The following is a 23,457-nucleotide window of genomic DNA, read 5'->3' as shown; positions in this document are numbered from 1 at the left end:
CTTTGCCCATTACTTTGCACCTTTTGATGTAAATGTTGAGGACAGGGTTTTGTCATTTCTGGATTCCATTAGAATGGCAATCACAGAAAAACAACCAACTCAGATACTATTCCAACTACTGAATCCTGCAAGATACTGTCCTTAAATTATACAACAACCATTCCTGCCAAAGCAGAGATTATGATTTTTTTTGTTTGTTGCCTGTGCTACAGACGTCTATATTGTTCCGTTAATACTAGTAAAGGCTCACAGTACCAACTTTTATTTCAATTTTTGTATTTTTTTCTCTTCTGATTTTTCAGGGGGTGCCACAGCACCCTCAGCTTTCCACTGCTATGGGATACATAATTCCCATATTCCCTATATTTGGACTTAATTGGCTCCTGGGTGGGTGTAATGCACACAATTTGCCATTTTACAATTGCTTGTTCATAATCAGAGACAGACAGTGATGAGTTTATACTGTCTAAAATCATTGATTGGCAAGTGATGCACAGTAGAAGAGGCTGGCGGGAGGAGCTATAAGAGGACAAACTCATTGTAATGGCTGGATTGGAATCAATGGAATGGTACCAAACAGATGGAAACAACACATTTCACTCTGTTCCATTGATTCCATTCCAGCCACAACAATGAGCCCGTCCTCCTATATCTCCTCCCACCAGCCTTTTCTGATGCAATGTTTTCATTTTTTTTTAAATCTAGGATGGGCAGGATGGAAACGGTTGGAAACCCCCTGATTAATTCAATAGCAGAGTCTATAAAAGTGAATGACCCTATCCGTCTTCAATATGGACCAACAGAAGGCGGGGCACTGCCTGTGAGAGGGTGGAATATTTATGTAGTGAGGTCACCTAGCAACCCCTACGATCTCCCCTGCCTCTCTATGCTGCTTGGGAATGAAACATCTGCACGTTCCTCCCCCATCCCCCTTATGCACACACAGCAACAAAAATATGTTTCCATTGCACTTTAAAGGCTTTTGAGATAGGCTCAACAGAAATCAAGAGAGCACAACTAAGATATCTTAACAATGTGTTTTTTAATAACTTTGTTACAGATTTCTTATGTTGCCATAAGGTTCTGCTGCATAGCTGGTCTGCAAAAAGCAGTCATAATTGTGCAGCTAGACTGCCTCCTGCTGGTCAACTGACAGAAGACCAATGTCAAAACAGAGCTCTACATTCTCACTTTCAAGTCGGCCTCGGCAAAGCCACCTCTCCCTACGAGCTGAGCGTAGGGGACCCAGACCAAAAAACCTCAGGAACCAGTTCTTAAAGTACTGCTGAGAATGAGAAAAGTAGAAAACACAAGGTGCATTAAAAAAATGTGGTAGTACATAAGCAGTTTCCCACTTGTTTTGTCAGTCATTCAATTAGCCCATGTCCGCTAACACGTCTTAAATTGGTAGGTAATCATAACCAAATTACCATCCGGACCGCAGGGCATGTGCTCAGGGAGACTGAACTCCCCATTGATTTTGTTATTCCCTCTCACACTGATATCATATGAATTTGGCATAAATCAAGGGCACCTGAGTGGCGCAGCGATCTAAGGCACTGCATCTCAGTGCTAGAGGTGTCACTACAGACCCTGGTTCGATCCTGGGCTGTATCACAACCAGCTGTGATCGGAATGGTCGCCGCACAATTGGCCCAGCGTCGTCCGGGTTAGGGGAGGGTTTGGCCGGGGTAGGCCATCATTGTAAAAGAACAATTTGTTCTTAACTGAAAAATTACCCACTGCCAAGTGGAGGCACTAAAACTTTTTTTCCTGCGAGGTGGGCAGCTAAATCTCGCCTAAGGCCCTTAAAAAGGCGACAAGGCCTAGTTATCAAATGTTATTTTCTCATCTGTTATCGCAACACATGAAACAAAGTAGACATTAACATATAAAACTTTATTAACATATTTTACATGAGCTACAGAACAGCTATGTTAGTTTGAACCAACAGTGGCTGCAGAACATAATCAATAATTGAGAACTGAAATTGAACTCATGATCTGTGCACTGTTTCTGTGAGTTTGTCACTGTACATGGATTAAACTAGAGGATTCTGTTCCAGCGCCATTTTAAATTATATTTCCTGTATCTTCAGCGAGCATGAAATAAAGAGACATTGCTGTGCTGTCCCTCAAGCTGCAAAGCTGGGTCTTGTTCATGCATGAAGAGTGAAAAACCAAAGTAAATGTTAAGGGTACATACCCCTCCAATATATCTGATCTAAATTATAATAAAACATATATACACACAATGCTCATGTTTAGACAATGGCTACCTATGTAAACAATTTTAAAATAAGAACACAAATTTGAATGTGAAAGTCCCTGTAGTAGAGTGAGTTGACACTGATTTCAAGTATTCTCCTTCTTGCCGATAGAGGGAAATTATCATGAATGTCTGGCTTGGTGTGGTTTGAAAAAATGTAAACCAAATAAATATAAATATGTTATTAGAATGAATAGATTACTCAATAGGCTAGATGATATGATTGGGGTAAAAGAGCCAAAAAAACGTAATCGTTCAATATAGGAAAGTAGCTTAAAGGCGCGCCAGTTTGGTCCCCCCCAAAATTTGAAGAGGAATTATCCCTAGTTTGGTTTCACTGTTGCCATCTTGTGACCAAATCTGTTCGCTGCAAGCATGAAACCTTGTTCACATAAACACAAGCAAGCAGAAACGTAACTTCAGTGGTAGATACAAAAACATGTTTTCTTAAGTATTCAACATTTTGTTCTCCAGTTTGATTCAAACAAAGAGTGCCTTTTTGATCTCCTTTCCCTTCCTCCGTCTCTCATCCCTCATTCTCCTCGACCTCGGTGAAGATGTCACTGAAGAAGTACTGGGACACGTTGATGGGTTCCTCGTCTGCTGAACCGCTGTCCACACAGGGAGACGCACTGGGCTGGGCGGCTGGCACCTGAGAGGACTGGTGGAGAGAGATGGGGAGTGAGAGAGAGCGAGAGAGAGGGACAGGAGTACAATGAGGGTTCTGTTTCTCATAATTTTAAACCCCCAAAAATACAAGATCATACCCACAACAGTAGGTTCATGTTTTTTTTTTTTTTTTGCAAAGTTCATAGGTAAAATACTGTATCACCAGATGTTGTCCATCTCTTTACCTCAGTAGCTGTAGTACACAGGGAAGTACTGGGCTCTGGGTCTGAGTGTAAGGCCAGGGCATCAGAGGGTTTTTCCTGAGTCACCCTGGCGGAAAAATCTGGCTTAGTGGTGGTTATGGTGGCCCTAGTGGGGGTGGTGGTGTAATGCATTATGGAAGGTGAAGGCATGGTTCTGGTTGTGGTGGAAGGTGCAGGAGCAGCCCGTTTCCCCCCTGGGCGGGTGGTGTTGACCTGGGGCCTCCGAGCAGCTGCTCTGGTACCTCGGGGGGGGGTTCTTATTGGGGGAGGGGAGGTGTTCTTATTGGACATGAAAGACAGGAATCCTCTGGGTCTCCTACCAGGCCTGTAGGGGGAAGGAACATACAAAAGATTTAAAATCAATAATTATTAACACTCCTAATCAATCGAATCAATGGAAGACAATCGAATGTGTCCTGTCAATTAACTATAATACAACAGCAGGTCCTTTGAGCTACTAACGACTTAATCTTTAATTGAGGAGTTCATAACTAATAGATAGTACAAACAGGGGGAGATAGAGAGTGACAGGTATAAGAACGAATGCATTTCAGATAAATCACCTGCTCAAGGGGCCACTCATAGCCAGCGGTGTAATTTGACGGGCAGCCTGAGACTCCGCCCCTGAACTATTGTCCTCCCCTCCAGTCGGCGTGTGCTCGGTCTCTGTACGATTGAAACAGCCCACATTCCCCTGCTGTGGCTCATCAGCCACCCCCTGTCGTGATGCAGTTCCCATGACGGAGGGGCCTGGATGGGCCAGGGGACTGGAGGCAGTGGGGTGGTAAGTGTCTAGGGTGGTAGTGGTCAAAGAGGGTGTCTGGTCTGGGGTAATGGGTGACACAGCCTCCTTGGCAGGGGCCGAACAACTGGTCTGTTTCCTTACTGCAGTGTTAGGTCTCACCTGCAGTTTGTCTACTTCGCACAAGCAGAGACAGAATTATATTAGGAGAATTTTACACAATAAAATGGATGGACGGATGAATGAACGGAATCTAATTGAATGAATGAACAAACAGACGATGGAGAGTAAGTGTTCTACACATTGTATTAGATGCACTACGGTGCTCTGTGCCCACCTCTCCTGGCTCTCTCTGGTGCTTTCCTCTTCTTAGAAGGAGGATGCGTGTCCTCACTAGACTCTGCATCAGCCATGGAGTCTTCTGAGGGTTTGGCCGAGGCACACACACCTACTGGACCCGCCGTGGAGCCAGACTCCACTTCCTTGATACTGGTGTATGAGGGTTGAGGAAGGACCTCATCCACTGACATAGGCTCAGGGACTTCACAGAGGACACCAGCATTCCCTTTCTCCAAACCACCTCCGGGGGCAACAATATCACTGCTGAAGGAGAGGAGAAGGATATGCAAGGTGAAGGGACAGAGTGCACAAAAGAGGGACGAAAGTGAGAAAGAATGAGGGGGAGAGAGGAGAAAATGTACATTCATTTGGGCTGAGTGGAAAAGGGGTTAGTGATGACTGACAGGCACTAACCTCTGCTGCAGTTGAGCGCCTGCGTCTGGTAGAAAAAGGAAAGGCTCAGAGAGGGTCTGGGATGTGCAGCCACTCTCCTCCCCTGCGGGGAGCACTGGGATTTCAGTCAGGGAGAGGATGAATATAGGCTCATCCGGGTCTGACTGGGCCTGGTCCAATGGACCAGTCGACACAGACGTTTCTGAGTGCTGTATGAAGACAGCATCACTTGGTTGCGAGAAAAAGCTTCCCTCCGTAAAGACAGACATATCGCCCTGTGAATATAAACGTCGGACACACACAGATGAGACGCATATCTTAGGAGCACATTTCTACACGCAACCAGACATCTTCAGGGTAGGAATACAATGAATTACCTGGGTAGAATCAATGACGTCAGTAAGAGGGATGACTTGGTGAATTTGTTCCATTTCCTCCTATGAATACAAACACCACACACACAGATCCGAGACTTTAAAAACACACTGGGGTAATGCAACCGGCTAAACCAATAGGTGACATTTATAATAGCCTTACCTGGGTCGTATCGATGATGTCACAAAGGGGGGAGACTTGGTGGATCTGTTGTATTTCCATGGGAACCTCATCAGCTTCCTCTGGTGTCTGGACTTCAGGGCTTGGCCTGCTTTCTGGTACCTGGACTGCAGAGCGCGTAGCGGCTCTGGCGGTGAGACCCAAGTTGGGTTTGGGTTTAGGTAAACGGGCCCTCCTGGTTGGGGGACCTGTTTGTTTGGGCTGTTCCGAGTCTGATGTCACTGACTGGGACCCTCCAGCACTGAAGGAAGATGAACTATTTTCCTTAGGGCCATCGTGACCTTTCACCTCTTCTGATGACCTCAGAGGTGACTCTGGGACTATGGGTCTGAGTGTAACTGGACCTGGCTGCTCAAGGCTTGAGGTGGGCTGTGGTTGTGAGAGTATGGTGGTATTCTGTGTGGATTGTTGTTTTGAGAGTGTGTTTGTGGTGGAATTTAGTGTGGGCTGGAGTGGTTCTGACTGTGTGGTGGTATTCAATGCAGGCTGTGGTTTTGAATGCGCTACTCTGGTTCTCTGAATGGGCTGTGGTTCTGAGAGTGTGGTGGTAGTCTGTGGTGGTTCTGACAGTGTGATGGTAGTCTGTTGGGGTTTGGTTTGTGTGGTCCTAGCAGCCCGTCCCAGGTTGGGTTTGACCTTAGGGAAGTGGCTCCTCCTGGTCTGTGAGGTTGTCTGTTGCTCTGAGCCCTCTGACACTTCAGAACCTGATTCCACCTGAGAGGCGTGTCCAATATCAGTCCCCTCCCTCTGTCTGAGAGGCCCCTCTATGGGTGGATGAGGGATGACTTGGTGAATCTGTTGTATTTCCTCCTATGAATAAAATCATACACACCCTTTAAAAACACACTGTGGTAATGCAACTGCAACACAATCTGACATCTTTGTTAAACACATTCAATTATAAATAGCATTTAGGCTAAACCAATAGCTGATATTTATAATAGCCTTACCTGGGTAGTATCGATGATGTCACAAAGGGGGAAGACTTGGTGGATCTGTTGTATTTCAATGGGAACCTCATCAGCTTCCTCTGGTGTCTGGACTTCAGGGCTTGGCCTGCTTTCTGGTACCTGGACTGCAGAGCGTGTTGTGGCATTGGTGGTGCAACCCAAGTTGGGTTTGGGTTTAGGTAAACGGGCCCTACGGGTTAGAGGACCTGTCTGTTTGGGCTGGTCTGAGTCTGATGTCCCTGACTGGGACCCTCCAGCACTGAGGGAAGAGGAAGTATTTCCCTTACGGCCATCTTCTGATGACCTCAGAGGTGACTCTGGGACTATGGGTCTGAGTGTAACTGGACCTGGCTGCTCAAGGCTTGAGGTGGGATGTGGTTGTGAGAGTATGGTGGTACTCTCTGTTGATTGTTGTTTTGAGAGTGTGTTTGTGGTGGAATTTAGTGTGGGCTGGGGTGGTTCTGACTGTGTGGTGGTATTCAATGTAGGCTGTGGTTTTGAATGCGCTACTCTGGTTCTCTGACTGGTCTGTGGTCCTGAGTGTGGGATGATATTTGTGGTGGGTTGTGATTTTGAGTGTGTGGTAGTTCTCTGTTTGGGCTGTGTTTCTGACTCTGTGTTAATACTCTCAGTAGGCAGTGGTGGCTCTATGGTGATAATCATGGAAGGCTGTGGTTCTGAGGTTGTGATGATATTCAGCATAGAATCTAGTGGTGGTTCTGACAGTGTGGTGGTAGTCTGTGTTGGTTCTGACAGTGTAGTGGTCGTCTGTTTGGGTTGTGTGGTCCTGGCAGCGGTCCTGGCAGCCCGTCCCAGGTTGGGTTTGACCTTAGGGAAGTGGCTCTTCCTGCTCTGTGAGGTTGTCTGTTGCTCTGAGCCCTCTGACACTTCAGAACCTGATTCCACCTGAAAGGCGTGTCCAATATCAGTCCCCTCCCTCTGTCTGAGAGGCCCCTCCTCTATGGGTGGATGAAGGATGACTTGGTGAATCTGTTGTATTTCCTCCTATGAATAAAATCACACACACACACACACACACACACACACACACACACACACACACACACACACACACACACACACACACACACACACACACACACACACACACACACGTAATGCAACTGTAACACAATCAGACATATTTGTTGGGACACATTAAATTATAAATAGCATTTAGGCTAAACCAATAGCTGATATTTATAAAAGCCTTACCTGGGTAGTATCGATGATGTCAAAAAGGGGGACGACTTGGTGGATCTGTTGTATTTCCATGGGAACCTCATCAGCTTCCTCTGGTGTCTGGACTTTAGGGCAGGGTCCAGTATCTAGTCTCTGGACCTCAGATTTGGGTCTGGAAGCCACATCTGGTACCTGGACTGCAGAGCATGTAGCGGCTTTGGCGGTGCAACCCAAGTTGGGTTTGGGTTTAGGTAAACGGGCCCTGCGGGTTGGGGGACCTGTTTGTTTGGGCTGGTCTGAGTCTGATGTCACTGACTGGGACCCTCCAGCACTGAGGGAAGAGGAAGTATTTTCCTTGAAGCCATCGTGACCTTTCACCTCTCCTGATGACCTCAGAGGTGACCCTAGGACTCTGGGTCTGAGTGTAACTGGACCTGGCTGCTCAAGGCTTGAGGTGGGATGTGGTTGTGAGAGTTTGCTGGTACTCTGTGTTGATTGTTGTTTTGAGAGTGTGTTTGTGGTGGAATTTAGTGTGGGCTGGGGTGGTTCTGACTGTGTGGTGGTATTCAATGTAGGCTGTGGTTTTGAATGCGCTACTCTGGTTCTCTGACTGGTCTGTGGTCCTGAGTGTGGGATGATATTTGTGGTGGGTTGTGATTTTGAGTGTGTGGTAGTTCTCTGTTTGGGCTGTGTTTCTGACTCTGTGTTAATACTCTCAGTAGGCAGTGGTGGCTCTATGGTGATAATCATGGAAGGCTGTGGTTCTGAGGTTGTGATGATATTCAGCATAGAATCTAGTGGTGGTTCTGACAGTGTGGTGGTAGTCTGTTTGGGTTGTGTGGTCCTGGCAGCCCGTCCCAGATTGGGTTTGACCTTAGGTAAGTGGCTCCTCCTGGTCTGTGAGGTTGTCTGTTGCTCTGAGCCCTCTGACACTTCAGAACCTGATTCCACCTGAGAGGTGTGTCCAATATCAGTCCCCCCCCTCTGTTTGAGAGGCCCCTCCTCTATGGGTGGATGAGGGATGACTTGGTGAATCTGTTGTATTTCCTCCTATGAATAAAATCACACACACGCACACACACACACACAGGTAATGCAACTGCAACACAATCAGACATATTTGTTGGAACACATTCAATTATAAATAGCATTTAGGCTAAAACAATAGCTGATATTTATAATAGCCTTACCTGGGTCGTATCGATGATGTCAGAAAGGGGGACGACTTGGTGGATCTGTTGTATTTCCATGGGAACCTCATCAGCTTCCTCTGGTGTCTGGACTTCAGTGCTTGGCCTGCTTTCTGGTACCTGGACTGCAGAGCGTGTAGCGGCTTTGGCGGTGAGACCCAAGTTGGGTTTGGGTTTAGGTAAACGGGCCCTACGGGTTAGAGGACCTGTCTGTTTGGGCTGGTCTGAGTCTGATGTCCCTGACTGGGACCCTCCAGCACTGAGGGAAGAGGAAGTATTTGCCTTACAGCCATCGTGACCTTTCACCTTTTCTGATGACGTCAGAGGTGACTCTGGGACTATGGGCATGAATGTAACTGGACCTGGCTGCTCAAGGCTCGGGGTGGGCTGTGGTTGTGAGAGTTTGGTGGTACTGTGTGTAGATTGTTGTTTTGAGAGTGTGTTTGTGGTGGTATTCAATGTAGGCTGTGATTTTGAATACGCTATTCTGGTTTTCTGAATGGGCAGTGGTTCTGAGTGTGGGATAATATTTGTGGTGGGCTGGTGCTTGGAGTGTGTGGTGGTGGTTTGTGGTTTTGAGTGTGTGGTAGTTCTCTGTTTGGGCTGTGTTTCTGACTCTGTGTTAATACTCTCAGTAGGCAGTGGTGGTTCTGTGGTGATATGCATGGTAGGCTGTGGTTCTGATGTTGTGGTGATATTCAGCATAGGCTCAAGTGGTGGTTCAGAGAGTGTGGTGGTAGTCTGTGGTGGTTCTGACAGTGTGGTGGTAGTCTGTGTTGGTTCTGACAGTGTAGTGGTCGTCTGTTTGGGTTGTGTGGTCCTGGCAGCCCGTCCCAGGTTGGGTTTGACCTTAGGGAAGTGGCTCCTCCTGCTCTGTGAGGTTGTCTGTTGCTCTGAGCCCTCTGACACTTCAGAACCTGATTCCATCTTGGAGGCGTGTCCAATATCAGTCCCCTCCATCTGTCTGAGAGGCCCCTCCTCTATGGATGGAGTTTCTAGAGTGGGCGTATCACTACTCTGAGGCACTGGGACAGATGCCGTTGATGTGGTGACTCGGATAGAGGCCGTTGTTGTCAAGGTGACTGGGACAGAGGATGTTGTCGTGGTGACTGGGACAGAGGCTGTTGTTGACGAGGCAACAGGTACAGAATCCTCAGCGATTCGTGATGCCTCAGTGACCCTAAGAGATTCAGAAGGAATGGTGCTAGTTTGTGATTGGTCAGTGGGCTGTGGTGTCATCTGGTACAGTTGGTCCTCATTGGAACGTTCTTCCGTGATGATATCATCTGCTCCGGCAGTGAAGGCCTCAGCCGCCTGAGACAGGTGGGTGAGGTTGCCGATGGCCAGAAGGGTTCTAGCTGCCTCGTTGTAGCTCTCCTCAGATACTGGAACACAGAGGGGAGAGGAGAAGAGAAACAGTTGAACATTCAATAGTTAGTGGTGTGAGGGAGAGCGTTTATATTTTGTATATATTTTTTTACTTAAGAGGATACAATAGATATCAGCTCTTGAAAGGACCAACCTACCTTCCATGTTATCTGGAGACAGGAAGTCTATCACGTCCTAGAACGAAGAAAACAAAAACATTAGTCCTCATAACATAGACAGAATCTGGAGCAAAACAGCAGCCGTGCTTGACCCAATTGGATGCTTGACCCAGTGATCTCAATTTAACACTGAGAACTTCTGAAAGGTGCTATATACTGAATCTCAAATGTGAAACTATAACCAGATTTCTATCCAACCATTTAATACGGATGAATTGCCTGACACATGAAAAAAGACACGAACGGACCGATGGAAACAGTAAATACTGGTACAATTACAGAAATGTTGAGAATTAGTTTGTTCGACATCTTTTAGTGTCTGGAAAATGTATTGTGAGAAATGGTGGTGAGAACCGCCTTAATGCGCAAACAATAATATAATAACCATCAGAAGGTAGTAAACTTGAGTCACGCGATGATGTGTGGTCCTCCCATTACCAAGCATGCAGTTTATTAGGCTACAGATGAAATAAACTTCACAGGGTGGTGAAAGTGCACAGTGATGAGTTTGATGCTCCTTTCCCATAAACATCGAGGGACTTATTCTGGTGACATGATGATCGATGCTTGGCTGCCATTTTGACAAATAAAAATCCCCTAAAATCCCATAATGGTGGGAGGCGACCCACACTGTATCCGCGAGCTGTTGGCTGGAGCGCTTGTGACAAGACTAGAGTGGGCACAGTTGGTATATAACTCTATTTTTTTTTTGCGACTGAACCATCAGTAGAGTTGAAAAGGCGATGTAAACCCATTTTACTTGTTTCCCCCCCCCCCCCGGGTACTTGGGAATTTAACCGTAAAAAGTTATTTTTATGTGCACTACGTCATCACACACAGCCTTGTCATCACACACAGCAATAAGTCTGTTTGATTGAAACATCTCTGGTAGGAAAATGCTTATATATTTTTTTTATGCAGATTTGAGAATTTTCACCTGAAAATCTGTCACTAATTGGATGGAAACCTAGCTATTGATGACAAAATGTTGGTCAAAAACATGGATGAAGGAGGGATGGTAGACAGACAGGACAAACAGGACAGGGCACATGAGGGCACATGATGACTTACTACTAACAGGTCCAACTGATGTTCACAGGGCACTGTGCCCATTTCACCACCCTGTGCCCGCTCGCATGACGAGTCAGGGCAGAATGCATCATGGGAAATACCCAGGACATCAGGCACGTTGACGGAGATATCGAGCTGTGAGCGGGGGAGAGGATGACAGGATGGAAGGGAGGTTACAGGATAGAAAAACCATGCATGATAAATAAATGAATAAAAAGACATACACAGGGTCGGTTGTGCTGGGTTTCCAACGTGTAGGACAACTAAAGCCGCTTTGTGAATAGCAAGTCGGAGAGTGAATTAAATTAAACCAATGGGATGCAACTGTGAATGGATAAAATAATAATAAAATAACCTAAAAATAAATACAAATAGATCCATTATGTAGGATCTAGATCCTGGGACAGTAGAATATCCTTTTTCAAAGCATTGATCCAACCCATTCCATAGTGGCTCAGATTTGTTCTTTACACATGGACCCTTCCAGCAACTATGGTGCAATTATGGTGGAGAAATTAAAGGGGCTGTGTAACCAGGCCAGTGCATTACAGCTAAGCTCAGTAGTGTGAAAATGGTAAGTGTGTCACCCCTTTCACCTCCTCCATGGTCTCCTCAACCTCTGTGGCGACAGGTTGTGGCGAGCGAAGGCTCATGGGGATGAACGCAGGTGCCTGATTCTCCTCCTCTGGGCTTGTGGGATTGTGGGTGTCCTCCTCGGCCTGCGCCTCCTCTCTCCATGCTCCTTCTTCCTCATCTTCATCCTCATCTTCAGACTGGGATGCCCTGAGGGTGACCAGCTTGGATTTCCTAGCAGCTGATTGGCCCATCCTACCTGGCAGGGCTGGGCCAGGTTTGATTTTGGCCCTCCTGGTAGCTGGTTTGGATTTGGGCATGGTGGAGGGGGATCCATCTGAGGCGGGAGTGGGGGCAGAGTCTGAGGGCGAGTCCCCATCCTCCTTTGCAGGGTAATTCAAGAGCTGTGTCTTTTTGGGTATTCTGCCATACCTGAAATACATTAACATAGTTAGTTTTACTGCCATCTGTGGCTGTGGCCCTCTTCAGTTATGTAGGATCAGTGTGCGTGTGTACCTGGTGGGTTTGATGGGTTTATCGTTGGCTTCTTCCTCCTCTCCCTCAGATGAAGAGAGTTTACCAGCTTTCTTCTTCTCCTTTTGACTGACTGAAGGGGAAGCATCTTTATCTACCTGGAAGTAAGTTAAGGTAGAGGTTGGACCACACAGACACTCAACTACTTTTCAGCTACTGAGGTTCAGACAACAGTCTTAGGGTTTATAGAATGTTACAAACATTTACGATTAATTTGTCACAGGACAAAGACCTACCTGTTCTTCAGACAGCCCTTCTTCAGTGTTCTCCTCCTCTGTAGGTGTGGCCCCATCTTTAACGTTAGGCTTGGTATTGGGCTCGGGGCCCCTCTGGCCCCACTTCCTACCCAGGTTAGGAAGAGGTCTCTGGGATCGGCCACGGGACAACTGGGCTGGTTTGATCACCACAGGTCCCTTGGCTGCTTCCACAGGCCCTTCTGCCTGCTTTGAACTAATAAAAAATGCATCATAATTATAAACCTACAAGATGTAATCTTTTGGGCGACCTGACCAAATTCACATAGAAATGCCAAGAAGTCCAAGAAGCGGCAGATCTGTTCTATGTACATTGTTTCTATGCTTCCCGTTCTTAAATTTGTTTTTTTTTGTGTCTTTTACTTTCGGTTTTGTACACCAGCTTCAAACAGCTGAAAATACAATATTTGGTTATTTAAAAAATATTTCACAGGGGTTTAGATGGCATAATGATTCTCTACAAAAACTGAAATTAGGCAAACTAATAGACTTTTAGCAAAATGGAAAATGGCAGAGCAAAATCTGCATACTGCGCCTTTAAAAAGGGACATTTCTAAAAATGTTCAACTTCATAATCAACATCTCCAGCACCACCCCAACATCAACATATGTGAAAATGGCACATTTCTATGTTTTGTTAGATACAGGAAGATAAGTCTTTCCAGTGAAGATGTCGGTGTGCATCATGATATTTTAACCCATTGTGAGTAGGCATTGCCTACTAATTGGTTGAGGATGTCATTAGAAACACTTATCTTTCTCTATCTTTTTCCACACAAAACATAGAAACACTATTTTCATAGAGGACTCTCCATGACCAAAAGTATATGGACACCTGTTTGTCGAACATCTCATTCCAAAATCATGGGCATTAATATGGAGTTGGTCCCCCCTTTGCTGCTATAACTGTCTCCACTCTTCTGGGAAGGATTTCCACTAGATGTTGGAACATTGAGGTCAGGGCCTTGTGCAGGCGGTTCCACTGCTTCAGAGACCAACGGTGGAGAGCTTTACACCACTCCAGCCGACACTTGGCATTGCGCATTGTGATCTTAGGCTAGTTTGCGGTTGCTCTGCCATGGAAACCCATTTCTTAAAGCTCCAGACGAGCAATTATTGTGCTGACATTGCTTCCAGAGGCAGTTTGGAACTCGGTAGTGTTGCAACCAAGGACAGACGATTTTTACGCGCTTCAGGGGTCCCGTTCTGTGAGCTTGTCGCCTACCACTACGCGGCTGAGCCACTGTTGCTCCTAAACGTTTCCACTTCACAATAACAGCACTTACAGTTGACCGGGGCAGCTCTAGCAGGGCATACATTTGACAAACTGACTTGTTGGAAAGGTGGCATCCTATGACGGTGCCACGTTGAAAGTCACTGAGCCCTTCAGTAAGGCCATTTAACTGTTAATGTTTGTCTATGGAGATTGCATGGCTGTGTGCTCCATTTTTACACCTGTCAGCAACTGGTGTGGCTGAAATAGCCAAAATCCCTCATTTGAAAGGGTGTCCACATAATTTTGTATGTATAGTGTATGTTGATGTTGGGGTGGTGCTGGAGATGATGAATATGAAGTCTAAAAATGATTTCAGCACTTGACACTTTTTCTCTTAATGTAAAGAACAAAATAGTTGACATTTACAAACTGCAAGTGTTACCTCTCTGGAGGCCCTGCCTCAGAATCTTCAGGTACACCAGCCTCTTCTGAGGAAGCAGAGGAAACAACGGCAGTAAGTAAGATAAATAATGAGTTACTAGATTTTGTATATTTTCACTTTGTTATATGGCTACTGTGAAAAGCACCACTGAAGTCGTGGAAGTTCTACCGCACCTTGATCACTTGTTATTAGGTCAATCTTCTTTTTCTTTACATCCTTTGCTTCTTCAGGAGAGGACTCTCCTCCACCATCCCTACTTTTGCGTTTTCTCTTAGGGGTGGGAGCGGAAGAAAGCGTGGTCCCTTCGTTAGAGACGTTCTCGTTCTCCTTCTCTCCCTCCACCTCCTCTGTGTCCATCTCCGCGTCTAACCCCTCCTCCTCTACGTCGCTCAGCTGCTTCGCTGCTTTCTTTTCTGATGGACAGTGAGAGCAGAGATATTGAGACTCATACAGGGAGCAAGGACGGATAATGCGTGGGCTGAAGACATTACTACCTTTAAACTATGAATAATGTTCAAGAAATCACAACAATTTCACCAGATTACATAGGTGAGAGATGCCATACTGAGAATTCCAGGCATTGACTTTGTGGTGGAACTCCCGACATGACCAAATAGGTAGTAAACAAGGAAATGTATCTTAGTTACCTTTCTGTTTGATTTTTTTCTTGATCCGTATCTTCTCTGTGGGGGACTTGTTATTTTTGTTCCTCTTTGCCTCTGCAGCCAAGATCTTCTCCAGGAGACTAGTGAAGAACTCATGGTCCAGCCTGCGTTTCTCCTCTAAATCAAATCACATTTTTGTTGGTTAGATACACATATATAGCAGATGTTATTGAGGCTGTAGTGAAATGCTCGTGTTCCTAGCTCCAACAGTGCAGTCAGAACAGAGAAAAGACCAAGATTAATTGGATTCCCGAATCACGTCTATAACGGTAAATTCCTTCTGATAATTTTTTCAAAACTTACTGAAGGCCTTGTCTATCCTCCAGCTGTTTGCTCTCTCCTCTTTCTTGAACTTGTTCTGAAAGACAAAAAACAGGAGACAAAATTACAAACCGGCAGTAACACAACCTAGTGCAGTTGTATAGTGCTACAGCCCCGATCTACAATATTTAGGGTTGGGCGGTACCCAGACCTTCATATCTTCATTACCGTCCTTCTCATCCTGGGTTTTATGGTATTAGCAACTTAGTACACAAGAGGGTGCCAAAAACACACAAAAGAAAAGCCCATTGGGCATCCATTACCAGAATGCTAACAAAATGAGTGCAAGCAATGGCGAATTTCCATGGAGGCTGCTAGCTAAATATGCTAACGAGCGCAAATGAAGTCGCTCGGGCAACAAGCCTGCTTGCTCTGCTCAGAGAAGGGGGGGGGGGGGGGGGGGTAGCAGAGAGAGCAATACAAATAACTCATCCAAAGGGATTTCACTTCTTAAACAAGGCAGAAAGCTAACACAATATGATGCCCTGTTACCTTAATTATTCAGCCACTTACTTATAACGACCAAGTTAAACTTGAACGTTAACGCAGAATTTCCCGCAGGGAAAAATAAATATCTTTCTGCATTTTGTAAACGCAGACCTAAAATGCTCCTTATTGTAATTTCTGCTCGGCATCAGACAAATCTTATGCTTCAGTTGCACTTCTCCACTCAGATGAGAATTCACGAATGGGCATTCTATCATCAGACTGACTGCGCTCTGACTGATGTGTAGCTAAAAATTGAAAGATGCTGGAGGAGTGCTTGACGCCATCTGTCAAGCATAGTGGAGGCAATGTGATGGTCTGGGGGTGCTTTGGTGGTGGTAAAGTGGGAGATTTGTACAGGATAAAAGGGATCTTGAAGAAGGAAGGCTATCACTCCATTTTGCAACGCCATGCCATACCCTGTGGACGGCACTTAATTGGAGCCAATTTCCTCCTACAACAACAGGTCAATGACCCAAAGCACAGCTCCAAACTATGCAATAACTATTTAAGGAAGAAGCAGTCAGCTGGTATTCTGTCTATAATGGAGTGGCCAGCAGTCACCGGATCTCAACCCTATTGGAGCTGTTGTGGGAGCAGCTTGACCGTAAGACCGTAAGACGTGCCCATCAAGCCAAAACAACTTGTGGGAGGTGCTTCAGGAAGCATGGGGTGAAATCTCTTCAGATTACCTCAACAAATTCACAACTACAATGCCAAAGGTCTGCAAGGCTATAATTGCTGCAAATGGAAAATTCTTTGACGAAAGCAAAGTGACAAGGACACAATTATTATTTCAATTAAAAATCATTATTTATAACCTTGTCAACGTCTTTACTATATTTCCTATTCACTTTGCATCTTATTTCATGTATATTTTCATGGAAAACAAGGACATTTCTAAGTGACCCCAAACTTTTGAATGGTATCAAATCTTAAGTGTAACATACACATGGATAGCAGATGTTAATGCGAGTGTAGCGAAATGCTTGGGCTTCTAGTTTCGACAGTGCAGTAATATCTAACAATACCCCAACAACTACCTACTACACACAAATCTAAAGGAGTGAATGAGAATATGCACACCTCTCTATGTTAGTGATGGCTGTTTAACAGTCTGATGGCCTTGAGACAGAAGCTGTTTTTCAGTCTCTCGGTCCCAGCATTGATCCACCTGTACTGACCTCGCCTTCTGGATGGTAGCAGTGTGGACAGGCAGTGGCTCGGGAGGTTGATGTCCTTGATCTTTTTGAACTTCCTGTGACATCGGGTGGTGTGTAGGTGTCCTGGAGGGCAGGTAGTTTGCCCCCAGTGATGTGTTGTGCAGACCTCACTACCCTCTGGAGAGCCTTACGGTTGAGGGAGGTGAAGTTGCCGTACCAGGCTGTGATACAGCCCGACAGGATGCTCTCAATTGTGCATCTGTCAAAGTTTGTCAGGGCTTTGGGTGACAAGCCAAATTTCTTCAGCCTCCTGAGGTTGAAGAGGCGCTATAGCGCCTTCTTCACCACACTGTCTGTGTGGGTGGACCATTTCAGTTTGTCCGTACGCAGAGGAACTTAAAACTTTCCACCTTCTCCACTGCTGTCCCTTCGATGTGGATAGGTGGGTGCTCTCTCTGCGGTTTCCTTTAGTCCTCACCTCCTCCCTGTAGGCCGCCACGTCGTTATTGGTAATCAAGCCCACTACTGTTGTGTCGTCTGCAAACTTGATGATTGAGTTGGAGGCGTGCATGACCACACAGTCGTGGGTGAACAGGGAGTTTGTACGGACAAACTGAAATGAAACTTGAACATCAAGCCTCCAGCTTGATGATGAGCTTGTAGGGTGCTATGGTGTTGAAGGCTGAGCTGTAGTCAATGAACAGCATTCTTACATAGGTATTCCTTTTGTCCAGATGGGTGTGATGGTGATTGCGTCGTCTGTGGACCTGTAGTGGCGGTATTCAAACTGAAGTGGGTCCAGGGTGGCCGGTAAGGTGGAGGTGATATGATCCTTGACTAGTCTCTTAAAGCACTTCATGATGACAGGAGTGTTACGGGGCGGTAGTCATTTCGTTCAGTCATCTTTGCCTTCTTGGGTACAGGAACAATGGTGGCCATCTTGAAGCATGTGGGGACAACAGACTGAAATAGGGAGCATTGAACATGTCCGTAAACACACCTGCCAGCAGGTCTGCGCATGCTCTGAGCTAAGGATGCCGTCTGGGCCAGCAGCCTTGCGAAGGTCAGCAAGGTTTAAATGTTTTACTCACGTCAGCCACAGAGAATGAGAAGGGGAGCAGTCCTTGTTAGCGGCCGTGACGGTGGCACTGTATTATCCTCAAAGCGGGCAAAGAAGGGGTTTTGTTTGTCTGGAAACGTGATGTCGGTGTCTGTGACGTGGCTGGTTTTCTTTTTGTAGTCTGTTATTTCCTTTAGACTCTGCCACATACGTCTCGTGTCTGAGCCATTGAATTGTGACTCCACCTTGTCCCTGTACTGGCATTTCTCTTGTTTTATTGCCTAGCTACTGTCTATATTCAGTCATATTCCCAGACCTCTTTCCATGGTTAAATGCGGTGGTTTGTGCATTCAGTTTTGTGCGACTGCCGCCATCCATCCACGGTTTCTGGTTAGAGTAGGTTTTAATAGTCACAGTGGGTACATCATCTCCAATGCACTTCTTTATAAACGCACTCACCAAGTCAGCGTATAGGACAATGTTGTTCTCTGAGGCTGACCGAAACATATTCCAGTCCACGTGATAAAAACAATCTTGAAGCATGGTTTCCGATTGGTCGGACCAGCATTGAATGGTTCTCGTCACTGGTACATCCTATTTGAGTTTCTGCCTATAAGACGGTAGGAGCAAGATGGGGTCGTGGTAGGATTTGTCGAAGAGAGGGGCTTTGTATGCATCACGGAAGTTAGAGTAGCAGTGGTCGAGGGTATTGCCCATGCGTGTAGCACAATCAATATGCTGGTAGAATTTAGGTAGCCTTGTTCTCAAATTTGCTTTGTTAAAATCCCCAGCTACAATAAATGAGGCCTCAGGATATATGGTTTCCAGTTTGAATATAGTCCAGTAGTGTGTGTGTGTGTGTGTGTGCCTTTACAATTCAGGTTATGTGGGGCTAAATCAGGAATAACACTATAATAAATTACACAGGTGATGCCAGTGATACCTTGATCTCGGTGCGACCGCGGTGAGGGAACAGCTGTCCAATCATGGAGAAGTCTGTTCCCACCATACTGATGGCCAGGAAGAACATGTCCGTCTCTGAAGAAACAGCACAAAGACTTTGTTTTAGTAGGACTTTTGGTTTCAAAATGCACAAACATAGGTAAACTAAGGTGTAACTGATGATTAAGTAAATATTGGGATAGAGTAGAGTTCTATTGGACCCATGTAGTGGTAGTCAGACAGACCTTTGTTGGACCAGGGCTTAACGTGTGTCCCCTTCCTGAAGCTCGAGTAGGTGGTTGTGGAGCCACGCTCAAAGATGGGGTCTCTATCATCAGCTGGGTTGGGCCCTTTCTGCCTCAAGACCTCCACCGTCAAACTGGGACACACACACACGGGAGAAAGTTAAGGGACACACACACACGGGGAGAAAGTTAAGTAACATCCAAACATAACAGGATTGGGGTGAAGTCCAATTCAGTCAAATCAGTGAGTCAATTCAGGAAGTAAATCAAAAAATTGCTTTTCAATTAGGAAACTGAGAGACGTCGCTGACCTCTCCTCATCGATGATCAGAGAGCCGTCTTCTGCCACCTTCACCCGCGGGACCATCACCCCATCGTCATCCTCATCTTCATCTTCATCTCCCTGGCTGGCTATCTCAGCTGGGGCCTCCGGTGTTGGGGGTCTTTCAGGTGACCTGTACAAGACAAAGATTATCATTTCAATTGGGTTAAATGGCACAGCTCACTTGGTTGTTACATTGTGAGATGATATTTCACACACTTTATTGCCTGCCTAATATATATTTTCTAGAAATGGAAAATAAACTTGAACATGATATGGTCTTACTCTTCTCTTGGTGGGGTGAGTGGGAGGACAGTCTCATTCTCCCTCTGTTCCTCTACCAGATAAGACCTGGAAGGAAAACACAACACAGGGAACTTCAGAAAAAACTTTAAAATAGAACGTAGATTTACACTGACTGTGCCCAACAAATACACCCCCCCCAAGACTCACACCCACTGAAGATGTAAGCTTACGTCATGGGGTTGGTATCAGGCAGGTAGTAGATGAGATCTCTCATGGTCATTTTAGAGGGATCTAGTGTGTATTCGCTCACACACACCTTGGCTTTGCTCCGTTTCTGCACGTTCAAAACATCACAATGTTAAAATTCAGTGGCATGACAAGCATCTAAACAATGACAGTAAACACTGTGCTCTGCTGTCATCTAGCAGCTTCTCTTGGTGACAGCAACAACTGGTTTAACTGAAGAACCTCTGCTATCTAAACACAATCAGTGTGAGTGTATGAGATATGCTAATTCGTTGCAGTTCTTGGTATCTTCAAACATTGACAGTGCCTAGAGAAGCGTTTAACATAATAATCCTACATTCTGTGCAGATTGTGTGTTATCAAACATGCATAATGGTGTTAGCGTCACAAGATTACATTATCCAGCCCAAAAAATAGATTGACGGGATCTTAAGCACATACAAATTAATAACATTGTACGAATTGGAATTTGTAAAATACTAATGAATTTTTTAAAATAACATCAGGACGTAACAGAGTAAATGGATGATGTTGAATACAGTTGTGCACAATTACTGGGGATTCGTTTTGGCTTGTGAGCGCTACTTTCAAAATTACTGGCTGAAATTATACAAAACCTTTCTAGCATCACTTTATTCTTTGAACTAAAGACCACCAGTGAGACTAAAACCAATCTCACCTTCTCCTTGTTCATCTCCTGTCTCAGCAGCTCTCTGAGCTTCCGGGCCTTAGCCAGCCTCTGTAGGTCTGTTGGGTCATTCAGGAACCTGCTAAGCCTGGACTTCCCTGGTGCCAGCCCGGTGAGCCCACCAGACACAGACCTGGCGACCAGAGTCTTAGCTCTCTCTGACACTGAGATACCCTCTTTGTCTGGAAGGGAGGACGATGGGACCATCTCTAACGGAGTGGATGGAACTTTAATGATTGGTGTTTTTTTCAGGAGATCTGATTGGATGCTGTCTTTGCCTGCTGCCTGCGGGGTCTGTTGTGACGAGGATGAGTTCTCCACTGCCACATTCCCCAGAGAGGTTGTTGTAGGGCCTGGGGAAGCTGGGGACAGTGGCCTGGGTTTGGGCTGTCCTTTGGCCTGCCTACTACCTCCAGAGGGCCTCCGCCTTGGGGATCTCATGCCCTGTGGGGGTCCAGGATCTGTCTGGCTGGGGGCCTCTGGCTCCTCAGGGGTTGGAGCTGGAGTCTCAGTGCCCGCTCTTACAGGGGACTTGGGGGTCCTGGGGGAGGAGCGGGTGAGGGCTGGGGTGGCGGCCACCCGGGGTTTGGCAAGGTTTGGCATGACAGAGAACCGCTTCCTCCTTTGAAGACCGGCAGAGGGGGTGCTGCTGGAAGCCTCGCCATTTGGGTCTTTTCCATCCCTATACCAAAGACAAAAGGGTCAGAGACAATGCAGACAATCAGCTAATACGTGAGCAACACTGAACCACAGTCAGTGGATGGTTGTTGGGGCAAAACCAAGTTTAAACCTAGTCTGATTAATATGTATATACAGCCTGAAGCCAATGGCTGCAAAATTGTGTAAATGTTTCTTATGAGCCAGAATGTATAATACATTTACATTTAAACTTACTCTCCAGGTGGTCTGTGCAGTTTGTCTTTTAGCTGCTTGAAATGTGAGACAAATCTCCACAGGAAAGTATTGACTGTGACAATAAATTATATATTCTGAATCAGGGGAGGATGGAAAACAATCCAGACCTTTTTTGTGTGACTTTTTAATTTATTTTTTTCTTCAGATTTCCATTTTTTAAAAAACATTTTATTAAGGTGTGGATTGTTCCACAATACAACATTTTCATTGCCATGGCATGCTTAGTTCAGAGCTATTGACGAAATGAAAAAAGACCCAATACAAAACAAACTTCACCTTGGTGCCAAATCATATACCTACTGGCTCACTAAAAAACAAAATCTGGTAAACAATACTTTCCTGTGGATATTTTGTCTCAAATTTTTAGCAAATGAAGGACAAACCACACGGTATACTAAGTTTAAATTTATTTTTTTAAACATTTACACGATTAGCTTCAGGCTGCATATACAAATGAAGTGTATTACAGCCTAATTCATCAGACTAGTTTAAACCATGTGTACGACCCATGTTACCTTGAGTAGTTCTCAATTCTACAACAAAATTTGAATTCCTACGAGAGATTATAAACCTCCAGAACAGTCACTGACAGCCACACCTCTGCATTTACACATTTAGCTGTAAAAGTGACTATATTACATTTGATTCAATTATGGATGTTGAATAAGGCAGCCCCCTGCACCTCTCTGATTCAGAGGGGTTGAATTAAATGCAGAAGACACATTTCAGTTGAAGGCATTCAGTTGTACAACTGACTAGGTATCCCCCTTTCCCCATTGATCGATTGGCACTCACTCTCTGGGTGTGGTGGACTCTGTGGAGGCTTCTAGCACTGCAGTTGTGGTGGTGTCCTTCACGCACTGGCCCCCTGCCTGGGGAAGGTCCTCGGAGGCCTGGGAGACTGCAGCTGGAGCCTCCTGGGAAGGTGGAGTGTCCTGGGAGGAGGCTGGGGCTGGCCCTCTGCCTGCTGGCCTGACGTTCGGGCGAACACTGATCCTGGATCTGCGAAGCATTCTCTCCTACTGCAGAGAGGCTATGACACGGATGATGACATTAGCTATAAGAAACACATCAGAGCTCAGGGTTGCTAGCAAGCGAACTTTTATTATATATTTGGCAAATGACCATCAATGGCTTGTGTATAAGCTAGTTAGCTACTAAATGCATCTGTTGGCTGTAGGAAGTCTGCTCAGCTGCTAAATGTCACTCACTGGCTCACTTATCTTCTGACTCAGCTAGCTAACGTCAGCTACGTGTCAGTCACATACCATAGCTGACTACCACGGGTAAGTCAGCTAGGGAAATACACCAGAAAACGTAAAGTGAGATAAAGTAATTACAATTTCAGCTCATTATATTTTGTTAGCTAGCATGTCTTACATAGTAGTAACGACGAATGAGCATTATTAGCGTGCTAAAAGTTGTAAACTTGCTAACAGTTAGCTAGCAGTCACGCTTTCTTTAGACGTCTAGGAAAGTAATGTAGCAATGTAATACTAACTGCCACTTCTCCAAATACGTATCGTAATCCATAAAAATACAAACCTCGTATTTAATGATCAGCTTTTCGACATATATTCCATATGGTCGACGTTTTAATCCAAGTCTAGCACCATGCACACACACACGAGTCCACCATGATGTTTTCGATGACGTCAGTGTCATTCGTGAAAGGGATTGTGGGAATAGTAGTTTGTGATTGAAAGGCCAAAAGTTGTTAGAACAGCAGCTCGTGTTCATGTTATTTCTACATTGCAAAATTGAAAGGGACAGGTCCACAATATTATTTGAACGCATACTAGCTAGCAGTACTTTATTTAGAACACGATTTTAAAGTAGGTATATCAAACACATAAGTCATCACATCATAGGGCAGGAACCTTGAGTCAAATTCACCCACTTTAATTTCTTAATCAGGGGCACTAAACTAAAAAAGTACATTGTGACTTAACACATGAATTTGTATTAAAAAGTCAAATCATTTAAATGTCAGTGATTCTGGCAACAGCAAAAAAATACAAGTGAGTCAC

At 45.4% G+C, this 23,457-nt stretch overlaps 1 protein-coding gene across 7 annotated transcripts; it reads right to left on the bottom strand.

Moving 5' to 3' along the window:
- Positions 1-1,878: 1,878 nt before the first annotated feature.
- LOC139408881 (transcription factor TFIIIB component B'' homolog) lies at positions 1,879-23,096 on the bottom strand. Of its 7 annotated transcripts, none has more exons than XM_071153297.1 (27): positions 22,973-23,096; positions 22,223-22,460; positions 20,504-21,194; positions 19,809-19,912; positions 19,618-19,683; positions 19,322-19,465; positions 19,011-19,144; positions 18,767-18,861; positions 15,097-15,151; positions 14,776-14,910; positions 14,302-14,541; positions 14,129-14,174; positions 12,453-12,666; positions 12,199-12,314; positions 11,697-12,114; positions 11,110-11,244; positions 10,018-10,054; positions 8,492-9,876; positions 7,335-8,351; positions 6,120-7,124; positions 5,152-5,979; positions 4,992-5,051; positions 4,636-4,889; positions 4,220-4,485; positions 3,704-4,058; positions 3,123-3,465; positions 1,879-2,929 (listed from the first exon to the last, which is right to left on the bottom strand). In XM_071153297.1, the coding sequence occupies exons 2-27, from the start codon at positions 22,438-22,440 to the stop codon at positions 2,795-2,797; spliced, it is 8,496 nt and encodes a 2,831-aa protein (XP_071009398.1). In that variant the 5' UTR covers positions 22,441-22,460; positions 22,973-23,096; the 3' UTR covers positions 1,879-2,794. The 7 variants fall into 7 exon arrangements, with proteins under 7 accessions (XP_071009398.1, XP_071009400.1, XP_071009402.1 ...); XM_071153299.1 differs by having other exon boundaries at positions 3,704-4,055; XM_071153301.1 differs by having other exon boundaries at positions 11,706-12,114.
- Positions 23,097-23,457: the final 361 nt, after the last annotated feature.

Source organism: Oncorhynchus clarkii, chromosome 5 (genome assembly GCF_045791955.1).
Source record: "Oncorhynchus clarkii lewisi isolate Uvic-CL-2024 chromosome 5, UVic_Ocla_1.0, whole genome shotgun sequence".
Classification (NCBI taxonomy): domain Eukaryota; kingdom Metazoa; phylum Chordata; class Actinopteri; order Salmoniformes; family Salmonidae; genus Oncorhynchus; species Oncorhynchus clarkii.
Note: the sequence above shows the minus strand (reverse complement) of the source record. Positions and strands in the feature narration are given on the sequence as shown.